Genomic DNA, 17451 nt, shown 5'->3' with positions numbered 1-17451 from the left:
GGTGACAAGGTGCTACACAGTAGGCAGTGAGATGGAGAACTGCTCAGTAAAATGCACTGATAATATCAATCCCCTGGCAACCAGAAAGGAATGATCCCATTAACACTGTGATTAATGTGGCCATTCAATTACATCCAAAAGCCTGCAGCTGTGAAATGAATAATGAGTGAGCTGCACCAATGCTACTGGTGCAGATGAAATCTTTCACATATTATTCAGTTTGAATGAGAGTGGCAAAATGCTGCAAAGGCAGCAGCTGCTTACTCCACCTTAAACCTAAGCTTTGCAGATGCTGATTTCCATTTGATTTCTCAGACACATGTGAGAATAGCTGCAGGCCTTAACGAAGGGACAGAAGGTAGAAGAAAAAGTCTTGTCAAGGACTCAGAGGACACAGTTTATTCTAAAACTTTTAAAGTAGATCTACTCCTGTAAACCTGTGTCTTCAGTTTCTCTGTACCAGGCTCTGGATAGGGGACATGCCATCGCAAATGTGAGGTTGTGGATCTAGCAGCTTTTCTTAAGACAGCGTTATTTGGCAGCCACATTAGCCGTATCTGGCAGTGTCCTATTACACGGTCTGCAAGGTCAGTGAAGGATCTGTAGTCTTGGTGCTTTGACGAATTCAGAGATTTAGACTGGCCGAGAGTTAGGGCCCTTTCCAACCCTGTCCACATGAGTCACATATGAACTCACTGTACCTCCCTCTACTCTACACAGCTAATGCTTACCGGCACACAAATAAAATCTTGCTGTAAAACACTCAGAAGGACACAAAAGATTGAATTAGGGGATGATGAAGCTGTTAAAGCACTTACATAATGCAGTCATATTTACTACATCCATCAGTAATAACAAAACAAGGTGTGTCGTGTTTAAATTAATTAATTTATTTCCATTGCATACACATACATTCTCTGCCAAAAGATCTTTTATTATTTACAAAAGTTTACACACTTATAAAATAGTGCACTGTCTCAGAGACACACGGACAAACATACATAAGAGACTTCAGGCTCATGTTTTCAAAAGAAATGTATACAAGTGATAATTGGCACATCCAAGAGACAGGCTTTATCACGGGCTTTGCATAATGTTTCCTATTCTTCAAACAGACCATCAAAACAGGCACATTTTGCAAGTGCAGCAGCTTCAACAGGGAAGCATATGCACACAAATAGAGACGGTACTCAGCTCCAGACTGCTACAAAATAAATCCCTTTAGAAATACCCCAAACCAGGGATCCAGCCCCTTTAGCCATTCAAAAGTTAGTTTTTCTAATAAACAATCATATAGTAAAATGTCTAGCAGACCCAAAAGCCCCAACACTCTCACACTCCATTTACCTTTGATTTCCCAGCAAAACATGTGGTAAACGTGATACACAGTTAAGTGCAATTAGCAAGATATTAATCACACAGCATTACTATGTTCATTTTGAAACTACGGAATGATTTCTTTAAAGCATACAAAAGTCACCTGTTCCATTAAGAGGTGTAGGGGAATTATACTGAACAATAGCGACATCTACTGGTTATGATCAGTAACATTTAGCTCACTCCAAAGAACAGACATATGATACACACAATCTCATTAAAAAATTGTTCAAAAATTCTTGTTTGTATTTAACATGAGCGACGGATGAATCTCTTTGGTGGTTGTTTAGAGTCTTGATTTGACGTCCTTTGTGATTTGTCAATCCAAGCAAGTTCCCATGTATCTTGATAAATAACCTGCCATTGCTGAGACAGTATTGTGTCCTGCTCAGGAAAACAATGTGCCCATATTCCCAGAGTTTCAATTCAGTGACTTCTTTGATCGGTTTCTGTGCGGTATTCTTCATTTCCACATGGACTCCCTTTCCGACTCCCCAGACGTTCAGTCTTTCTTGTCATCTCCTGGCAAGAAGTAGGGGTTCTCATGGCCTTGAACCAGGTAGGAGTATCGGGAGGGGTTTTTACCTTTGAAGGTCTTCATTCCGTCTGGGTTCAGATCGTATGACCCCGACTGAAATGTCAGCAGAACCATTGAGTTTATTAGTCTCTTCGAGATACAGGGACTTCACACACACACATGCACAAACACTCACAGAAGCCAACACAGACACATGAACTCGCACATGCACACAAGAATGTGCACACACACAAGCAATGACAGTCACCAACATGCAATGAGAATGATAACTATTCATGGCTTTCCACAACAATCAGAAATTCCCCTTACAGTCTCCTCACAGTGTTCATGAAGCCTCCCATCACCCTGAAAATCACACCATCATTATTCTTACTGTGGCCTGTCTAAATCATCAGCAGGGGGGCATAGTGGCAAATCAAAGTTTGGAAGCAAAGCCGTGCCTTACCTTTTTCCATCCTTTCTGCGCCATGTGAAGCCCCTAAACCAACACACTGGGAGTCAGGCAAAGCAGGGAGTGTGGGGTGAGCTACGTGGTAGCGCTACATACATTGTGGATGATCTGGAGTAACATACTGGTGAGCATAGGATTGATCAAAGCGTCTAATCTATCTCCGAAGTGACAGAGGGTGGTAACGTGGCAGTGAGTTAGTTAGTAGAAAGCAGGTGCAGTCTGGATGCAAAGGGGTGGGGCGACAGCACAGACTAAATGCTGAGTTAGTGGATGAGAAACAGTATGCAACACTGTGAGGTTGTGGCGGTTCGGTCGATTGCCTACAGTGCGACAGAGGAACATCTATGGAAACTCACCACTCCGTTGGTCTGCTTTTTGTCCACCAGGGTGCGAGTGCTGCCCCCCTCTGTCATCTCTATGGAAGGGGCTGCATCCCAGTTGGTGTTGGCCCGAGGGATGGGGGTGATGCCTTGAATGGGCCAGGGGCCACTTAAGTCCTCCGCTGGGTACGGACTATTGCTGTACTCAGGCTTTCTCTTTGAGCATCTCCTGCTGAAGTACAGACAGTAGAGGATGTGAAATGAGCCGAATATATCTAAATTGATGTGGTTCAAAGTTTATAAAGAAGATGCAGTTCTCTCCAGAGAGCTGTGGATTGATCATTACATACAGTAGGAGAAGAGTAAATCAATACGAGGGCTTGTGAAGTGGGGAGGAGATATTGCTTTTTTAATATGCTCACCAGCAGCAGTATATGAACAAGGCCAGCACCAAGATGAGCAGAACTCCTCCTAGTACACAGGAGATGACCACCACTGCCAGCAGAGCCGCTATATACAGACACACATGCAATGCAAATATGATCAATTTTTGGGATCAATGCAGCACTTTTACGACTGCTACTACTACATTTTGCCTTTGAATCTGTGCAGTAACTTACAGTCACTGCAGTTGAACCCAGCGTAGCCAAATGAGCATCTGAAAGACAAAAGAGCAGTTAGATTCCCATTTCAGGCCCTTACTAGAGACACATAGTTGACTATCTTGTTCCTATTTTATGCAGTTTAACCTTGAATCCACATGGGGGAGCCAGTTGCTTCAAAGACCCCCAACCCCTCCCCAAATCCTTGATGGACACGGAAACTCACTTCATAAGAAAAAAAACAGATGTGGCTACTCACGGTTGGCACGTGTCTCCCTCTGCCCTCTGCCCACTTGGACAAGCTATGAAGAGAAGTTGAAACATCATGACTTACAGAAACATGAAGTTCTGTACAAAGAGACTGAAATGAGAACACTATAACCTACTATATTAGTATCAGACATAGCAGACAGAGAAGTACGCCTGGCTGCACGGGAAACGAGAGCACGAGTGTAATGAGAACCTCTTGCAGTGCATTGAAATGGAGGCTGAATGATGACCATTAGTGACGAGCGCATAATAGTACATTATGTTTTTCATGGGAAAGCAACTGTAGAGCACCCAGCATGTGTCTGTAGCTCTCCTTATAGCTGCTCTTATGGCCGCAAGCAATCCAACCCTCCGACGACGGAGAGTTGTGATTCTTCCACTTGTTTCCAGGGAAACGACCCCGTTGCAAAGGAATAAATTAAGGAGATATATGAAGCTAGGGGCAAGGGTCAGTTTGGAGAAAAGTCTGCAGCACTTGACCTTGTCTCTGAGTCTCTCTCTCCCTCTCTCCCTGTTGCTTCTCTCCCTCTTTCTCACACCAAAGTATTTCAATGAGGATAAGCTCTCTCTGTTACAGTTCTCTCAACTGTAGGCCAGACAGGAATATTTCACTTGAACTTGTGCTCAGACCCCGTGGGCCTTCGTCTGTGTGTATGCTTCTCTTTCTCGGCTCTCTTCCCATCATACATGAGCCTATAATAATCTATAGCACTATGGCAATATAATTATAGTACAGGACACAACAAACATAAAAATAAACACTGAAACAGTCTGCTTTTTCAAACCTGACATCAGTCATGATGAATTCGATACACATTTATCCATCCAGTAGATAAACAGTCACTGTTACCTCTGCAGCTTGTGTTTGAGTACACACTGGAGATGAAGCCACTTTTACAGGAACAAACGGCCTGGCCGTTTTTATTTGAACATGTAGTCGTGAAGAGATCACAGGGAACTGGCTCCTGCTCACACAGGTTCGTCCCTGAGACAGACAATATAGGGAACAGGCACATTTGAGAATGCATTTGAGAGTCTACAAATGCTGCTACAAATATTAAAGGTCCCATATTTTACACTCCAGTGTTTTGTTTTGTCTTGAGGTCCATTAAAAGCTGTTTGTGTGGTGTCATGTACCAAAAACACTCTCAATCCATTTTTACACGTTCATTTTCCAGCATCTCTCTGAGCCTTACCAAGAGCAGGCTGATTTTGTTGCTGTGTCTTTAAGTCTCATTAATATTAACGACCCTCTGTTCTGATTGGCTAACCGTTTCGAGAGTGAAATGCGAGACAGCACAGCCCGGCAGCTACAGGTAGGGAAAACTCTCCGGCAAATAAACAATGGCAACTGCTCAACCGCTTTGTTAGCCTATTATTTCTGGTGTTGTAGGAGGACAAATGATAATGAGCAAACCATTGTGAAGCCACAAAGTTACGGAAGTCCAAGCGGCTCATTTAGAGGCTCTGTTTTCTAATATTTCTAATACTTTCACAATGTTTACACAGCACTTCCAACTTTATAATCAAAGAGGCAAGGGAAATGCCGTTTTCCACAATATGGGACCTTTAATGCAACATGTGGCCCATACAAGTCAGGTTCTGCCCTTCCCTTGTTATACATAGAGTAGTGCATTAGTGATACATACCTAGAAATGTTGCATCAGCCAGCAACCCATCGCCGCCCTGTGAGTTGTTTATGGCCATTTTAATGGCCTCATCAATGGACTGTTGAGTGGAATCGGTATCTTCAAAGACGTTATTCACAGTTGCTTGTACACTGCCTGGCCTAGAGAATTATAAAGAAGCACCACAAGAGCTAAGAACCCCTTGATAAGGTATGATAATAATGTCTTGCTCTGTGCAGGAGAAAGAGGAGACACTTACGCCAGTTGTACAACGTCCGACCTTATATATCCCCGTTGATTTTCGAGGGCATCTCTGAGCTATGAAGTAGAATAAACATGTGGTTCACTCGCTGAGAAGGGAGAACATACTGTATCCGCCATGCTTTGTGAGTACAGAAACTTACCACCGCTGAGATCTGAGCCGCTGTGTCCTGAAATATCCTTGAGGACCTGTTGCTCATTCCACTTTGAAATGTCAAGGAGGTGAGATGAAGCTGGCCCGGGAACACTTGGCCTGCGGAGAAAGGAAGCAGGGGGAAATGAGGGCAAAAGTCTTTCGGCAAAAGCCTCATCGCCACCACCATCATCAATCATCACACCAGAAATGCTGCTGTATGGCAATGTCCTTACCTTGTGTGCAACGGCCATTTTGCAGGTAGCTACCAGAGAGACACTGACAGGTGCTGTTAAGACAGACGCTTTCAACTGGACATGGGGTGGAAGGACACACTGAAAGAAAAAATATGCATTAAACAACCTGCCATCTGATTTTTGTCTCTGATTTTTTCTCTTCCCTCCTTCCTATGCTATACTATAAATCCACTCTTATACTATATATACTAGGGATGGGACAATATATCAAAATTCAATATATTGTAATATAAATGTGACAATACATTTTGTGGGTCAGAAAAATGAATCATGATATTAGCTCTATTTTATTCTGCTGTAGTAATCACAAATGAGACGGCTTGACCATCACAATTTCAGAAGCTCTCCATCCAAATTATATTATTTGCACTTTGTAATGACATTTCTAAATTGTTGTTTACATTCTAGCAAGCCAGTGCCATTGCTAGAAAGTTTTGTGGCGCAGAAATATGCTTTGTTGTCACTGAACTTTTATTTATTACATCGTATCGTGGTTGTATCAAATTATTTGGACCACATGTGTATCGAACAGTATCGTGAGATAAGCATATCGTGCCATCCCTAATATATACATTATTTTATCACACCAGACCCTAAACCAGCTGTCTTGAAGGTGTGATAATCTGTGAAATCAGATGCTGTTCTGATTGGTTGCAATAAAAATCTGCATACACATGGCTCTTGATGGCACATGGTTGGACACCACTGCCTTAAGCTCTTTCTTGATCTCACCAAGTGGCTTCATGGGCGACCATTTAAATAACATCAAACACTTACAGTTTGGAGACAGGTACAAACCTATGAATGGAGCCAGGGTGGTGATGGGTGGGGGTGCTGCGGTGGTCATGTCTGTTGGCCGCATGGCGGTGTGTGTTGGGTTGACAGTGTCGGTGGTGAAGGAGGTTGGAGCAGTGGTGAGCAAGACTGTTGTCGTTCCACTAGTTGGTTCAGTGGAATCAGTCAGACCAGTGGTTTCGGCAGTGCGGTCAGTCACTATACCATAGAAAAAACATATGTAAGAATCAAACTAAGGACCCTAAAACACAGCCAACAGTGACGACTCACTTACTGAATACTATCCGACTTGTAAATTAAAAGTCACACGTAAATCATTTTGTGCGAAATAGCACCCATCATGTTATTAGTCCTACCTCCAGAGGTTGTTGTTGAGGGACTAGGGGAGGTGGTAGTTCCAGTGGGGACTACGGTGCTACTGCCTGGGGAGGTGTTAGTAGGGAGAGAGCTGGAGGTGGAGATGGAAGCAGGTGGAAAGGGTGGGGATCCGGTTGTGGGTGGAGTCACCTCTGTGCTATTGGTTGTGTCTGTGGTGATGGACGTGGTGGGAGAAGGAGGAGGAGGTGCGGGAACTTCGGAAGATGTGTTAGTGGTCTCTGTGGTTAGTGTAGTTGTAGTTACTATGGCTGTGGTGTTTTCTGGGGTTACTATGGTTGTAGTTGTGTCGTTGTTAGTCTGCGGGGTTGCTATGGTTGTAGTTGTGTCGTTAGTCTGCGGGGTTGCTATGGTTGTAGTTGTGTCGTTAGTCTGCGGGGTTGCTATGGTTGTAGTTGTGTCGTTAGTCTGCGGGGTTACTATGGTTGTAGCTGTGTCATTAGTCTGCAGGGTTGCTATGGTTGTAGCTGTGTCATTAGTCTGCGGGGTTACTATGGTTGTAGTTGTGTCGTTAGTCTGCGGGGTTACTATGGTTGTAGTTGTGTCGTTAGTCTGCGGGGTTGCTATGGTTGTAGTTGTGTCATTAGTCTGCGGGGTTACTATGGTTGTAGTTGTGTCATTAGTCTGCGGGGTTACTGTTGTAGTTGTGTCATTAGTCTGCGGGGTTACTATAATTGTGTCGTTAGTCTGCGGGGTTACTATAGTTGTGTCATTAGTCTGCGGGGTTACTGTTGTAGTTGTGTCATTAGTCTGCGGGGTTACTATAGTTGTGTCATTAGTCTGCGGGGTTACTATAGTTGTGTCATTAGTCTGCGGGGTTACTATAGTTGTGTCATTAGTCTGCGGGGTTACTGTTGTAGTTGTGTCATTAGTCTGCGGGGTTACTATAGTTGTGTCATTAGTCTGCGGGGTTACTATGGTTGTAGTTGTGTCATTAGTCTGCGGGGTTACTATGGTTGTAGTTGTGTCATTAGTCTGCGGGGTTACTATAGTTGTGTCATTAGTCTGCGGGGTTGCTGTGGTTGTAGTTGTGTCATTAGTCTGCGGGGTTACTTTAGTTGTGTCGTTAGTCTGTGGGGTTACTATGGTTGTAGTTGTGTCATTAGTCTGCGGGGTTACTATAGTTGTGTCATTAGTCTGCGGGGTTACTATGGTTGTAGTTGTGTCATTAGTCTGCGGGGTTACTATAGTTGTGTCGTTAGTCTGCGGGGTTGCTGTGGTTGTAGTTGTGTCATTAGTCTGCGGGGTTACTATAGTTGTGTCGTTAGTCTGCGGGGTTACTATAGTTGTGTCATTAGTCTGCGGGGTTACTATAGTTGTGACGTTAGTCTGTGGGGTTACTATAGTTGTGTCGTTAGTCTGCGGGGTTACTATAATTGTGTCATTAGTCTGCGGGGTTGCTGTGGTTGTAGTTGTGTCGTTAGTCTGTGGGGTTACTGTGGTTGTAGTTGTGTCGTTAGTCTGTGGGGTTACTATAATTGTGTCGTTAGTCTGCGGGGTTACTATAATTGTGTCATTAGTCTGCGGGGTTGCTGTGGTTGTAGTTGTGTCGTTAGTCTGTGGGGTTACTGTGGTTGTAGTTGTGTCGTTAGTCTGTGGGGTTGCTGTGGTTGTAGTTGCCTGCATGGCAGTATTGCTGTCTGCAGGTCTTTCTGTGCTAGCTACATGTGTAGTTTTATTATCATTCGTGGGTGAGGTGGTAGGGCGAGTCTCTGTATTTTTTGTGGGTGTGATGTGAGTGGTATTGTCAGGTGCGGCGGAATTTATCTCACTAGTTGTGGATGGAAGCCTTGTAGTGGACGGGGTTGTACCAATGTACGGAGTTGACGTGGAGTCAACTGGGCCGGTGGTAAAACTCTCCTCAGACGCAGTGGTGGAGGAAATGTCCGGGGCGGTGGTGGAGTGAGGGGTGCTAGACTCAGTGAGCGGGACAGAGGAAGTCCCCTCTGTACTGGTATGTGTGCTGGGTGACGAGGTACTTCCTGTTTCAGTCGAAACTGTATGACTGATTGTGCTCTCTCTCGGTGTGGTGGTTGGTTCCTCAGATATAGACTCTGTTGTATCAGATTTGAGGGTAGTCTCTTTAGTTGTAGGCACTACTGAGGTGGTGAAGGACTCTGTGGACGCTGGTGAAGATGTAGAATCGCTGGGTTGGAGGGTGGTTCCTAATATTGTGGAGGATTCTGTTTGTGGGAGCGTAGAAGCTGAGCTTGGGATTGTGGTTAAGATTGTGTGGGAGGGAGTGGAGGATGGCTCCTTCTCTGTCCCCCCATTGGTGCTGAGGTAATGTGTGGTAGGATCTGGTGTTGTCATTCCTGCAGCCAAAAAAATACACACAAAAAAAACATGATCATGATCACCATCTCCTCTCTGCTAGACACACCACTATCTCACAAAAAAGTTAGGGAGGCCAAATCTATGATGACAACAAAAACAAGAGGCACTTGAGCTGCCTAATGTCCCGCCATAATCACCATGATGTGTTAAACATACGATGTTATGCTAATGAGGTCATTAATTAAGCTAATTAATGCATTAATTAGCAAATATTTCTATGTCAATGTACTTGTCTCCACATAACACATGGGCAATATTAATATGAAATCTGTGTCTTAAACCATTAAGGAGTTATAGCAGTTTCAAGAAAATCACTTTTCCTTATTAATATGCAAATCTATGCCGCAAGGTAATAGTGTTTGTCTCATCCCATAGAGGAGCATGCAATCCTTCAGCTGAAGTTGAAACATGAAAATCGCTAAAATTGGAGTTACATGGTTTCCACATGACAGCTGCGTAGGTGAATAGAATTAGACGCGAAAATCTGAACCTCTGTTGTTAGACATCTGACATTCCAAAAATAGTATTTTGTAAAAGATTAGACAGCGGTGATGGGTCAGTAAAACGTCTGATGACACATTTTGTAGCTTTGCCTTAAGGTAAAGTGGGTTTCCGCTGCAGTCGCGGAAAACAATATGGTCGTGTCTTAATGCGTCAAAAAGTTGACGAATGGTGTGACTCAACAGATTAGAGCTAAATGAGGACTATTTATTGCACCTAGATGTGTCAGTCACAAGTGCAGCCAAGTTCATTTGACCATCTTACAGGAAAACACTGTCTCTTATTTGTTTAAGTGTGCTGTCGTGACGCCTGTTCCCACTTAGCCTCTTCCCACTCTCCTTCTTCTCCGTGTGTTTACGGGGGAACAGACAAAGCCACAAGGCAGCTTGAGGAGCGGTACAAACAGTAGGAGGTCTTTGATAATGGCTTAGCCTGTTTACCTCAGTTCCTCATCTGTATGCATTGACTGATTACATTCACAGCCCCCTTTCAGCAGCCATGAGAGGGAGCAAGCTATGTACAGCCAGATGGGTGGACGCCTTACGCAAACAGCTTTCTTCAACCAGGTGTCTCAAAAGCATGAGGAAGTCGTGAGAGAACCAAGACTAATATCAGATTCTGAACGTGATTCGATTATTTTCCAGGAACACAGTGTGACAGAGTGTACACGGCCCTGCCTGACCTAATGTCCTTATCACTTGGTAACCAAAACTCATTTATAGATGAAAAACCACAGGCTCGACACACCCATACACACACAAATCATATATGAGGGGAGTGGATTAAGACATTAAGCAATCAAAGGTAGGGAGTGACGAGAGGTGAGAAAGACTTATATGATCCTATGTGACATTTTTAACGGTCATAAAGAAGAGGAGAGGCAGAGTCGAGGGCAGGGCGAGCATCGATAGCAAGAGCAGCACAGCGTGAGATCATTGTCGTAAAACACAGATGTATCAATTTGTTAGTGGCTCGTGTAGATTAAGACTTAAGGGCAATGGACTAATCTTACTCGATTACCAGAGATCAAGATTAAAACCAACAAAGACTAATGAAAAACCCCTTGAACCAGATCTGGCCGACCCCTTCTCGACTGTCCAGAATTTTTACTGTGTGCGATCTCACTGTCTTGGTATGGAGGATTCAATAGTATCATTTGCTATGACTCATGCATTTCCATGAGCAATTCAGCTGAAGGGTAAACATTTTTACTGCATTTTTCCATTTTATGGAGCGTCTTGTCTCTGCATACTGCACATTCTATTAATATCTCAAAAACACCAACTTTATTTGCTTGTAATAGAATCACCGCATTCTGGCCATTGGTGAGATTCCCGGTTTCAGCCTTGAAACAGTAGTGATGTGTGTGAAGTTATTTTCAGTACAGGATTTTTTAGTAAAGATGCTAACATGAAGAAAATGAATACAGAGAACATTTGCCTTGCTGTTTTGTTTTTTTTCAAAACTGGGCAGGCAATTTCAGTTATTTACCGTGGATCATGCAGCTGGGTGACACTGCCAAGCCAATGTCAACACCAGTGGGCAAGAGTTAATATCTGTGCACTGAGGGAGAAGGCAGTGAAAGACAGCATGCCCTTGCCTCCTTAACATCCCAGAAGTATAGCCTTTGGACACACACGCAGCAAAATCGTCAGTGTTAATTTACCTCTGAGAGCGTAAGAATCAACACTGTGACAGTGCTTATATAAGCCCGCGCCATCAGAGTTAATTTAACACTTGTAGATAGTTTTGAACAGCCACCCCAGAGCCATATCTGCTCTAAGAGTGAGTGGACAAACAACTCTCCAGTCAACACTTGTCAACTCCAAATAATTGGCACACTGGAAAATTTGCTGTACCAGTCTGCCTCTTTGTCTTGACAGATGACGCACTAAAGCTCTAAAAGACTCAGGACAGAGAGGATCATTAAGTGTACACTGAAGAAAACAGTATCGTAAACAGTGGCGCTGTGTTGTGAATTCAAATGATGTAGTTCAACGCACCCTTAAAGGCGCCACCAATAAACTAATGTCATCCTTATCACCTCTGTACAAATACAGCTAAGGCCGTTCTCACCAGCACAATAGAGAGGAAAGAGTAGAAAGTCACAGAAGGCGGGGGAGAGGCAGACGTCTGGAGGAGTAACACCAATCTAACTTGACGTACCACCAGTCTGTCAGCACTGCCACAATGATGGAAAACAAATATGAGAAGGGGCGTTTTTGTGTGTGTGTGTGTGTGTGTGTGTCAGTGTCTGTGATTGCATGTGTGCGTGTTTGTGGTGACATTTGTTAAGTTCCCTACATTCTTTGCAATATGCCTGATGCATATCACAAAGCGGGGGGAAGAAGTTTCGATACGCAATTATCACCGAAAGTATACGTTTTTCATGTAGCTTTCACAAGGAATGAACACGGACTGACATAACTTTGTCTCAACCGTTCTTGCGTAACCTTGTCAGTCTTGGAGGGATGCTGAAGTTGAGGCGAAATATGTATCTGCAGACATTTTTAGCACAATGTGAGAGCTTCAAATCTAGTCTTATTGGATGGCTACACACTCCTGATGTGCTGAGGCATTTCTGCTGGTTTCATACAAGTTGCTTATGTAATACAAGTCCCAATTAGTCCCAATAGAGTTACTGAGAGAAACTTCCCAGTCTCATAAATGAGCCCTGTCTGCCTGACATAGGGGGAAGTTATTCTAACATGAAACGATCACGTACATAAACACACACCTATAAACTGACCAAACATGCACCAACACAATGGTTCATGGGTCATTTTCATAGTAATGTTTGCTTCCACCATAAAAAGTTGCGTCTCTATTTCCCTGAACTGCTATATGGAAATGTCAGCTGACCTTATGCCACTTACACGCCTTATAATCAAGAATCAGCTGTGGGAACCTTTCTGAGAATTGTACACAAGTTTGAAATATGATATCTAATTAGATATTTCCCTAACCAAAGAGTGATACATACTGTTTGTTTCAACTTTACACCCACTAACACCACAGACCACAGCATTTCTTAGACTATGGCTTAGAGGCCAAGGCCTTTGCTCTTTTAGGTCCTGCTGCAGTGTTGCTAGTAAGTTTTAAAGCAATATTCCACTTAGTTTTAACATGGGGGTTATTTGGCACTTGACCACCATGAAAACTATAATATAAACTACTCACCAAGATCGGATACAGCTGGATAAGTTTGGATTTTTACTTCCCATTCATTTGAATGAATCCATGAAAATAGCCTGAAAACTGACATTTAACACGTTCGTGAACATATTCTACAACAGATCCCGCTATTGTGACTGTGGGACCAATGTTTTAGAACATAGCGCAGGAATACCATGTAGGAGAGATACTTCCTATTTGGGAAACCGGATCTACTTTTATTTTTAAATACTAATTTTAGTGTAAACCAAGAATAGAAATGCAAAATGACGATGGACCCAGGACTGCTTTATTGTCTTAAAAGCGGGACATGTTGTTGAATCTGTGTGTTAAATGTAACTTTTCAGGTTATTTTTGTGGCCTCATTCAAGTAAGTAAAAATCCAAACGCTACAAACTCGTCCAGCTGAATCCGATCGTGATGAGTAGATTATATTATGGCTTTCATGGTGGTCAAGTGCCAAATAACCCCCATGTTAAACTAAGTGGAATATTGCTTGAATGTGTCTGGGTCCCACTTTAGGTACCATGCTGGAAAAGTTGAAGAAACCCAGGCATGCACCTTATGACACAAATGTGAATTGACAATCAGAATCAGTGTAATGCAGTTGGAGCGTTGCAGTAATTAAGAGCACACCCCGTGTTGCACGTCTAACAGGAGCCTCGTCTCTAAGGATTTAAACTACAGCCGGATAATCCCCAGCAGACACAAAAGGGATGACTGGGTCAGGCAGGGTCACAAGTGGGTGTGAGGGTCGCCTTCGAACACACACTCAGGAGGATGTGGATCAGGAGGTCCGGTTTAACCCCCTGGAACTAGTCCCGGTCCCAGTCTACTCAAGGGGTTTGACAAATCATGGTACACAGCGCTGGCAAACAAGTGGAGTGTACTGAAATGCGTTCACAGGCTGCCACGCCTCTCCCCCGTCTCTGCTGTATCTTTCCCTCTACTCTCTCCCTCCCTTTCTCCACACGGGAAGAAAGTTGAGCAGCAGCGAGCACAGGCCGCGGCCCAAAACGCCGCCGCAGTGCAGTGTGGGAGTGAATCTGTTGCCAAGGGAGACGTCTGCTACCAGCTGTCAAGGCTTTGCCTCACTTCAAATCACTGACAGTAAGAGAGACAGAGAGAGAGAGAGAGAGAGAAAGAGAGACTCTGGCGCTGATGCTCGTATTTTCAACGCTGCGCTGCACTTCAGGGGCTTTATGTGACACAATAGCACTCCTGTGAAGTACCTGCCTGTTCATGAACTAACTGACTGTCAGATCCAGTCCGCCACCACACATCCTGACCGCCTGTCCACACATCTACTGCCCAGGACTAAAATCCTTTCTGTACTGATGACACGCCTCCGGGAAGACGGCTGCTAATTCCCAAGAGGAATCCTGAGCGCTCCGGAGAGCCGCACAGACACACACACACACACACACACACACACACACTCTGCAAGTTTCTTGGAGTTGCCATGAAACATTTCCAGCTTATGGTTAGGGATTAGGGGAAGCGCGTTCCTGAAATAGTTCTTTATCACATCTAGCGGCACTGTGAGAAAGACAGACCTGATTAAAGAATGCACACAGAGCAGGAGATGAACTGACAGGCTGTGACCCAACCGAGTCAGGAAGAGCCTGGGGCCAAAAAGGCAGGATGTCATTAGGAGACAGAGTGAAGACATGAGAGGGGCTAACCTGCCGTGTAGGTAGTGTGTGTGTGTGTGTGTGTGTGCGCACCACCGATACTACCCACGTATCAGAAACTGCGGCATCTGAAACAAGCTGATCAAAGGAGAGAATGTAGGAGGCATGTAATATTACTGGGCCACAGCTCACCCTAATTAACAGTCACGCTCCGGGTCGCATCGCCCGCTAATGAGAGCCAACATTTCAAGCATACTGCTTTACGGCCTCCTGGTATTTAAAGACACCCATCTCCATGTTACAGCCTTGTGGCATGCCGACACAAGCGCACACACACAAACACACACGCGAACACATCCGCTTGCAACAGGTCAGTTTCCTTCGGCGGCGTCTGCTGAGGGGAAACCTGGCCCGGGGGCCTGAGGGACGCCACGCCACATCAAAGCGCCGCAGCAGACGCCAGTTCACCGGCGGTGCACGGAAGCTTTCATTTTCACCACCTACAGAAACACTAGGTCGTCTCGTGTCAACGGGCCCGCTCAGAAGAACACACATATTGGCTCGTATCGCGGGGGTGTGTTTTGGAGGACTTCGGAGGACATAGTTGACATTGTGCCTCACCTAGACCTTGTCTGGGTGAAGGCGTCCAAGGTCTTACAGCCAGTACTCACAAGGTTTTAGTAAACCAGCCGCTGTCTCCTTAAAGCTGCATTTCACTTTCGGATTACATTTGTTGATTTCACGCATTCTCTGGATGGGTTTATGAAGTGATTTCACTCACTGTTTATGTCGGGGGTTTTTTTGTGTGTGTGCATTCTTTTTTGTGTTTATGAAGATTTTCCTATTGCTTTAACCCCTTTTTAACTATTTTTTATGGACCCTCACATGTGGGTCTGGGTCCATAAAAGGTGTCCATGTGTTTCCAGTTAGCCAAAAGTCAGTAGGATTCCCTGATCTATGAATACAAAAGTGCTGTGTAGCATTAACAGACAAATAATAAAAGTGATTGAGTCCTATTAAAGCCCAAAGCCTCTGCCCTCGCTGCACTTCAGTCTCTTCCATCCGGACAGCCTGCACACAAATCTCATCTGGTCCAGGACTGTGGCTCTTCCTGCTGTTGGCAGGAAGGGCCTAATGCCTGACACACGTATACAGGCAAGCATACACACACACAAACATACACACACACACACACACACACACACACACACACAGATAAGCAGTCATGGTAGAGGGAGAGAGAGTTGTTTCACTCTGAGTAGTACACAAAGACGCACAGAGCAGAACAGGAGGCAAATGAACAAACAGAAGCTGATCAGATAACTGATCCCAGTCTCTATTTTTTCAAAATTTCTACCTGCTGGTTATTTCAATATTTAACTCGGCTCCCTCCCTCATCTAACTGTCGGCGTCCAGGTTGAGCGCCGTCCTCTGCAGGGATTGGAGACAGGGAGCGAAGTCTTCTCCCTGTCTGAGCAAACAGAGCTCCTGTAACCCCGAGGTAACAGATGGCTCCCTGGAGCAGAGCTCACTCGCAGGGCCTCTGCACATATCATATCCTATTAAAGCTCCGCCAGCACATGCTTTCCAATTACAGAGTGAGATTTACTGCCCTGGAGCAGGTCTAATCCAACAGGATACAACAGGGACAGGGCGACAGAGAGAGAGAGAGAGAGAGAGAGAGAGAGACAGAGGAAACAGCACAGAAAACAGCAACAAGTGTATGTGAAAAGCGGATATGGAAAAAAAAAAAAATTGCAGGCAGGTGGGAGTGTGTGATGTGTGGAAGGTAACGGTGTGAAGTGAATCAACAATTAGAGGGAGGCTTAATGGCTCAGCCACAGGCAGCCTCCACTTAGAGCCCATCAATTAGCAATATTACACCGAAACAAGCGGAGGGGGAGCTGAGTGATACACAGATGAACGGCGGTGTAATCAGGTGGTGTACAGCAATGAGGATTTTCCCCTCTCGGCTGATTAGATTAATAGGAACCGGACCGGGATCTGCTCCCACTTGGTCTTCCAGAGATGCAGCACTGACCCCCTCATTTACTTCTACTACCGATTAATTACTAGGAGAGGAGAGCTGATTAATGTGTTTGCATGTGTTTGAGCCTGCTTTTCCATGTTCCCCCCGCCCTCCTTTAACTCCTGTGCAGACCTTCCATACTCCGGTAATGACGTAACGATGACTACCCACCAAAACATGACACATGTGGAGGAGACATGACATATGTGGTCAGAGAGAGGGGCGAGAGGAAGCAGAGAAAGGAGAGAAGGGAGGCAGGTATTTAGCGCGGTCTTTTCCCCTCTCTGGAAGATTTCTTATAGGGCACAGGCAGATGCGTCTGTGGCGCCAGACTCAGGGGAGGAGGATCGCGACCCTCAGGAGGTCCTTTCATCTGTTGCTCTTTACTGCTGCCTCACACACTCAGTCATGCCCCATGCTGGAGCTGGAGCTGTAGCCATCCCCTGTTCTTCCTCTCTCTACTCTCTCTCCCTCTCTGTCTCTCTCCCTTTGTGGTTCTCTACAAGTACGTCCTTAAACACATGACAAGAGGGGAAGCACACAAACAACCCGCGGGCAGCCGGCGAGGCTATGGCACATGACAGTGAGTGACTCTCAAGTCTTCATACGGCGACCGACCTCTAACCCTCGGTCTTTCCCCCGTATCCCTCTAGGCTTCCAAAACAACAGTGATGCGCTTCAAAACCGGTCCTAAATAAGACGAGGATGACCAATGGATTTAACCGGAGCAAAGCTTACACTGACTTGACTCTATATACTGTAAGGGTGC

At 44.9% G+C, this 17451-nt stretch overlaps 1 protein-coding gene across 1 annotated transcript; it reads right to left on the bottom strand.

Annotated features, from left to right (window-relative positions):
* Positions 1–869: 869 nt before the first annotated feature.
* LOC139922124 (protein HEG homolog 1) lies at positions 870–6582 on the bottom strand. Its single transcript, XM_078284523.1, has 11 exons — positions 6510–6582; positions 5817–5891; positions 5591–5700; positions 5446–5504; positions 5208–5347; positions 4409–4543; positions 3548–3590; positions 3307–3344; positions 3109–3196; positions 2723–2918; positions 870–2008 (listed from the first exon to the last, which is right to left on the bottom strand). Exons 1-11 carry the CDS (start codon positions 6580–6582, stop codon positions 1880–1882), a joined length of 1086 nt encoding a protein of 361 aa, XP_078140649.1. The 3' UTR covers positions 870–1879.
* Between the last annotated feature and the right edge of the window lie 10869 nt (positions 6583–17451).

This window comes from Centroberyx gerrardi, chromosome 7 (assembly GCF_048128805.1).
Source record: "Centroberyx gerrardi isolate f3 chromosome 7, fCenGer3.hap1.cur.20231027, whole genome shotgun sequence".
Taxonomy (NCBI): Eukaryota; Metazoa; Chordata; class Actinopteri; order Beryciformes; family Berycidae; genus Centroberyx; species Centroberyx gerrardi.
The sequence above is the reverse complement of the archived record's forward strand: the minus strand, read 5'-3'. Positions and strand labels throughout refer to the sequence as shown.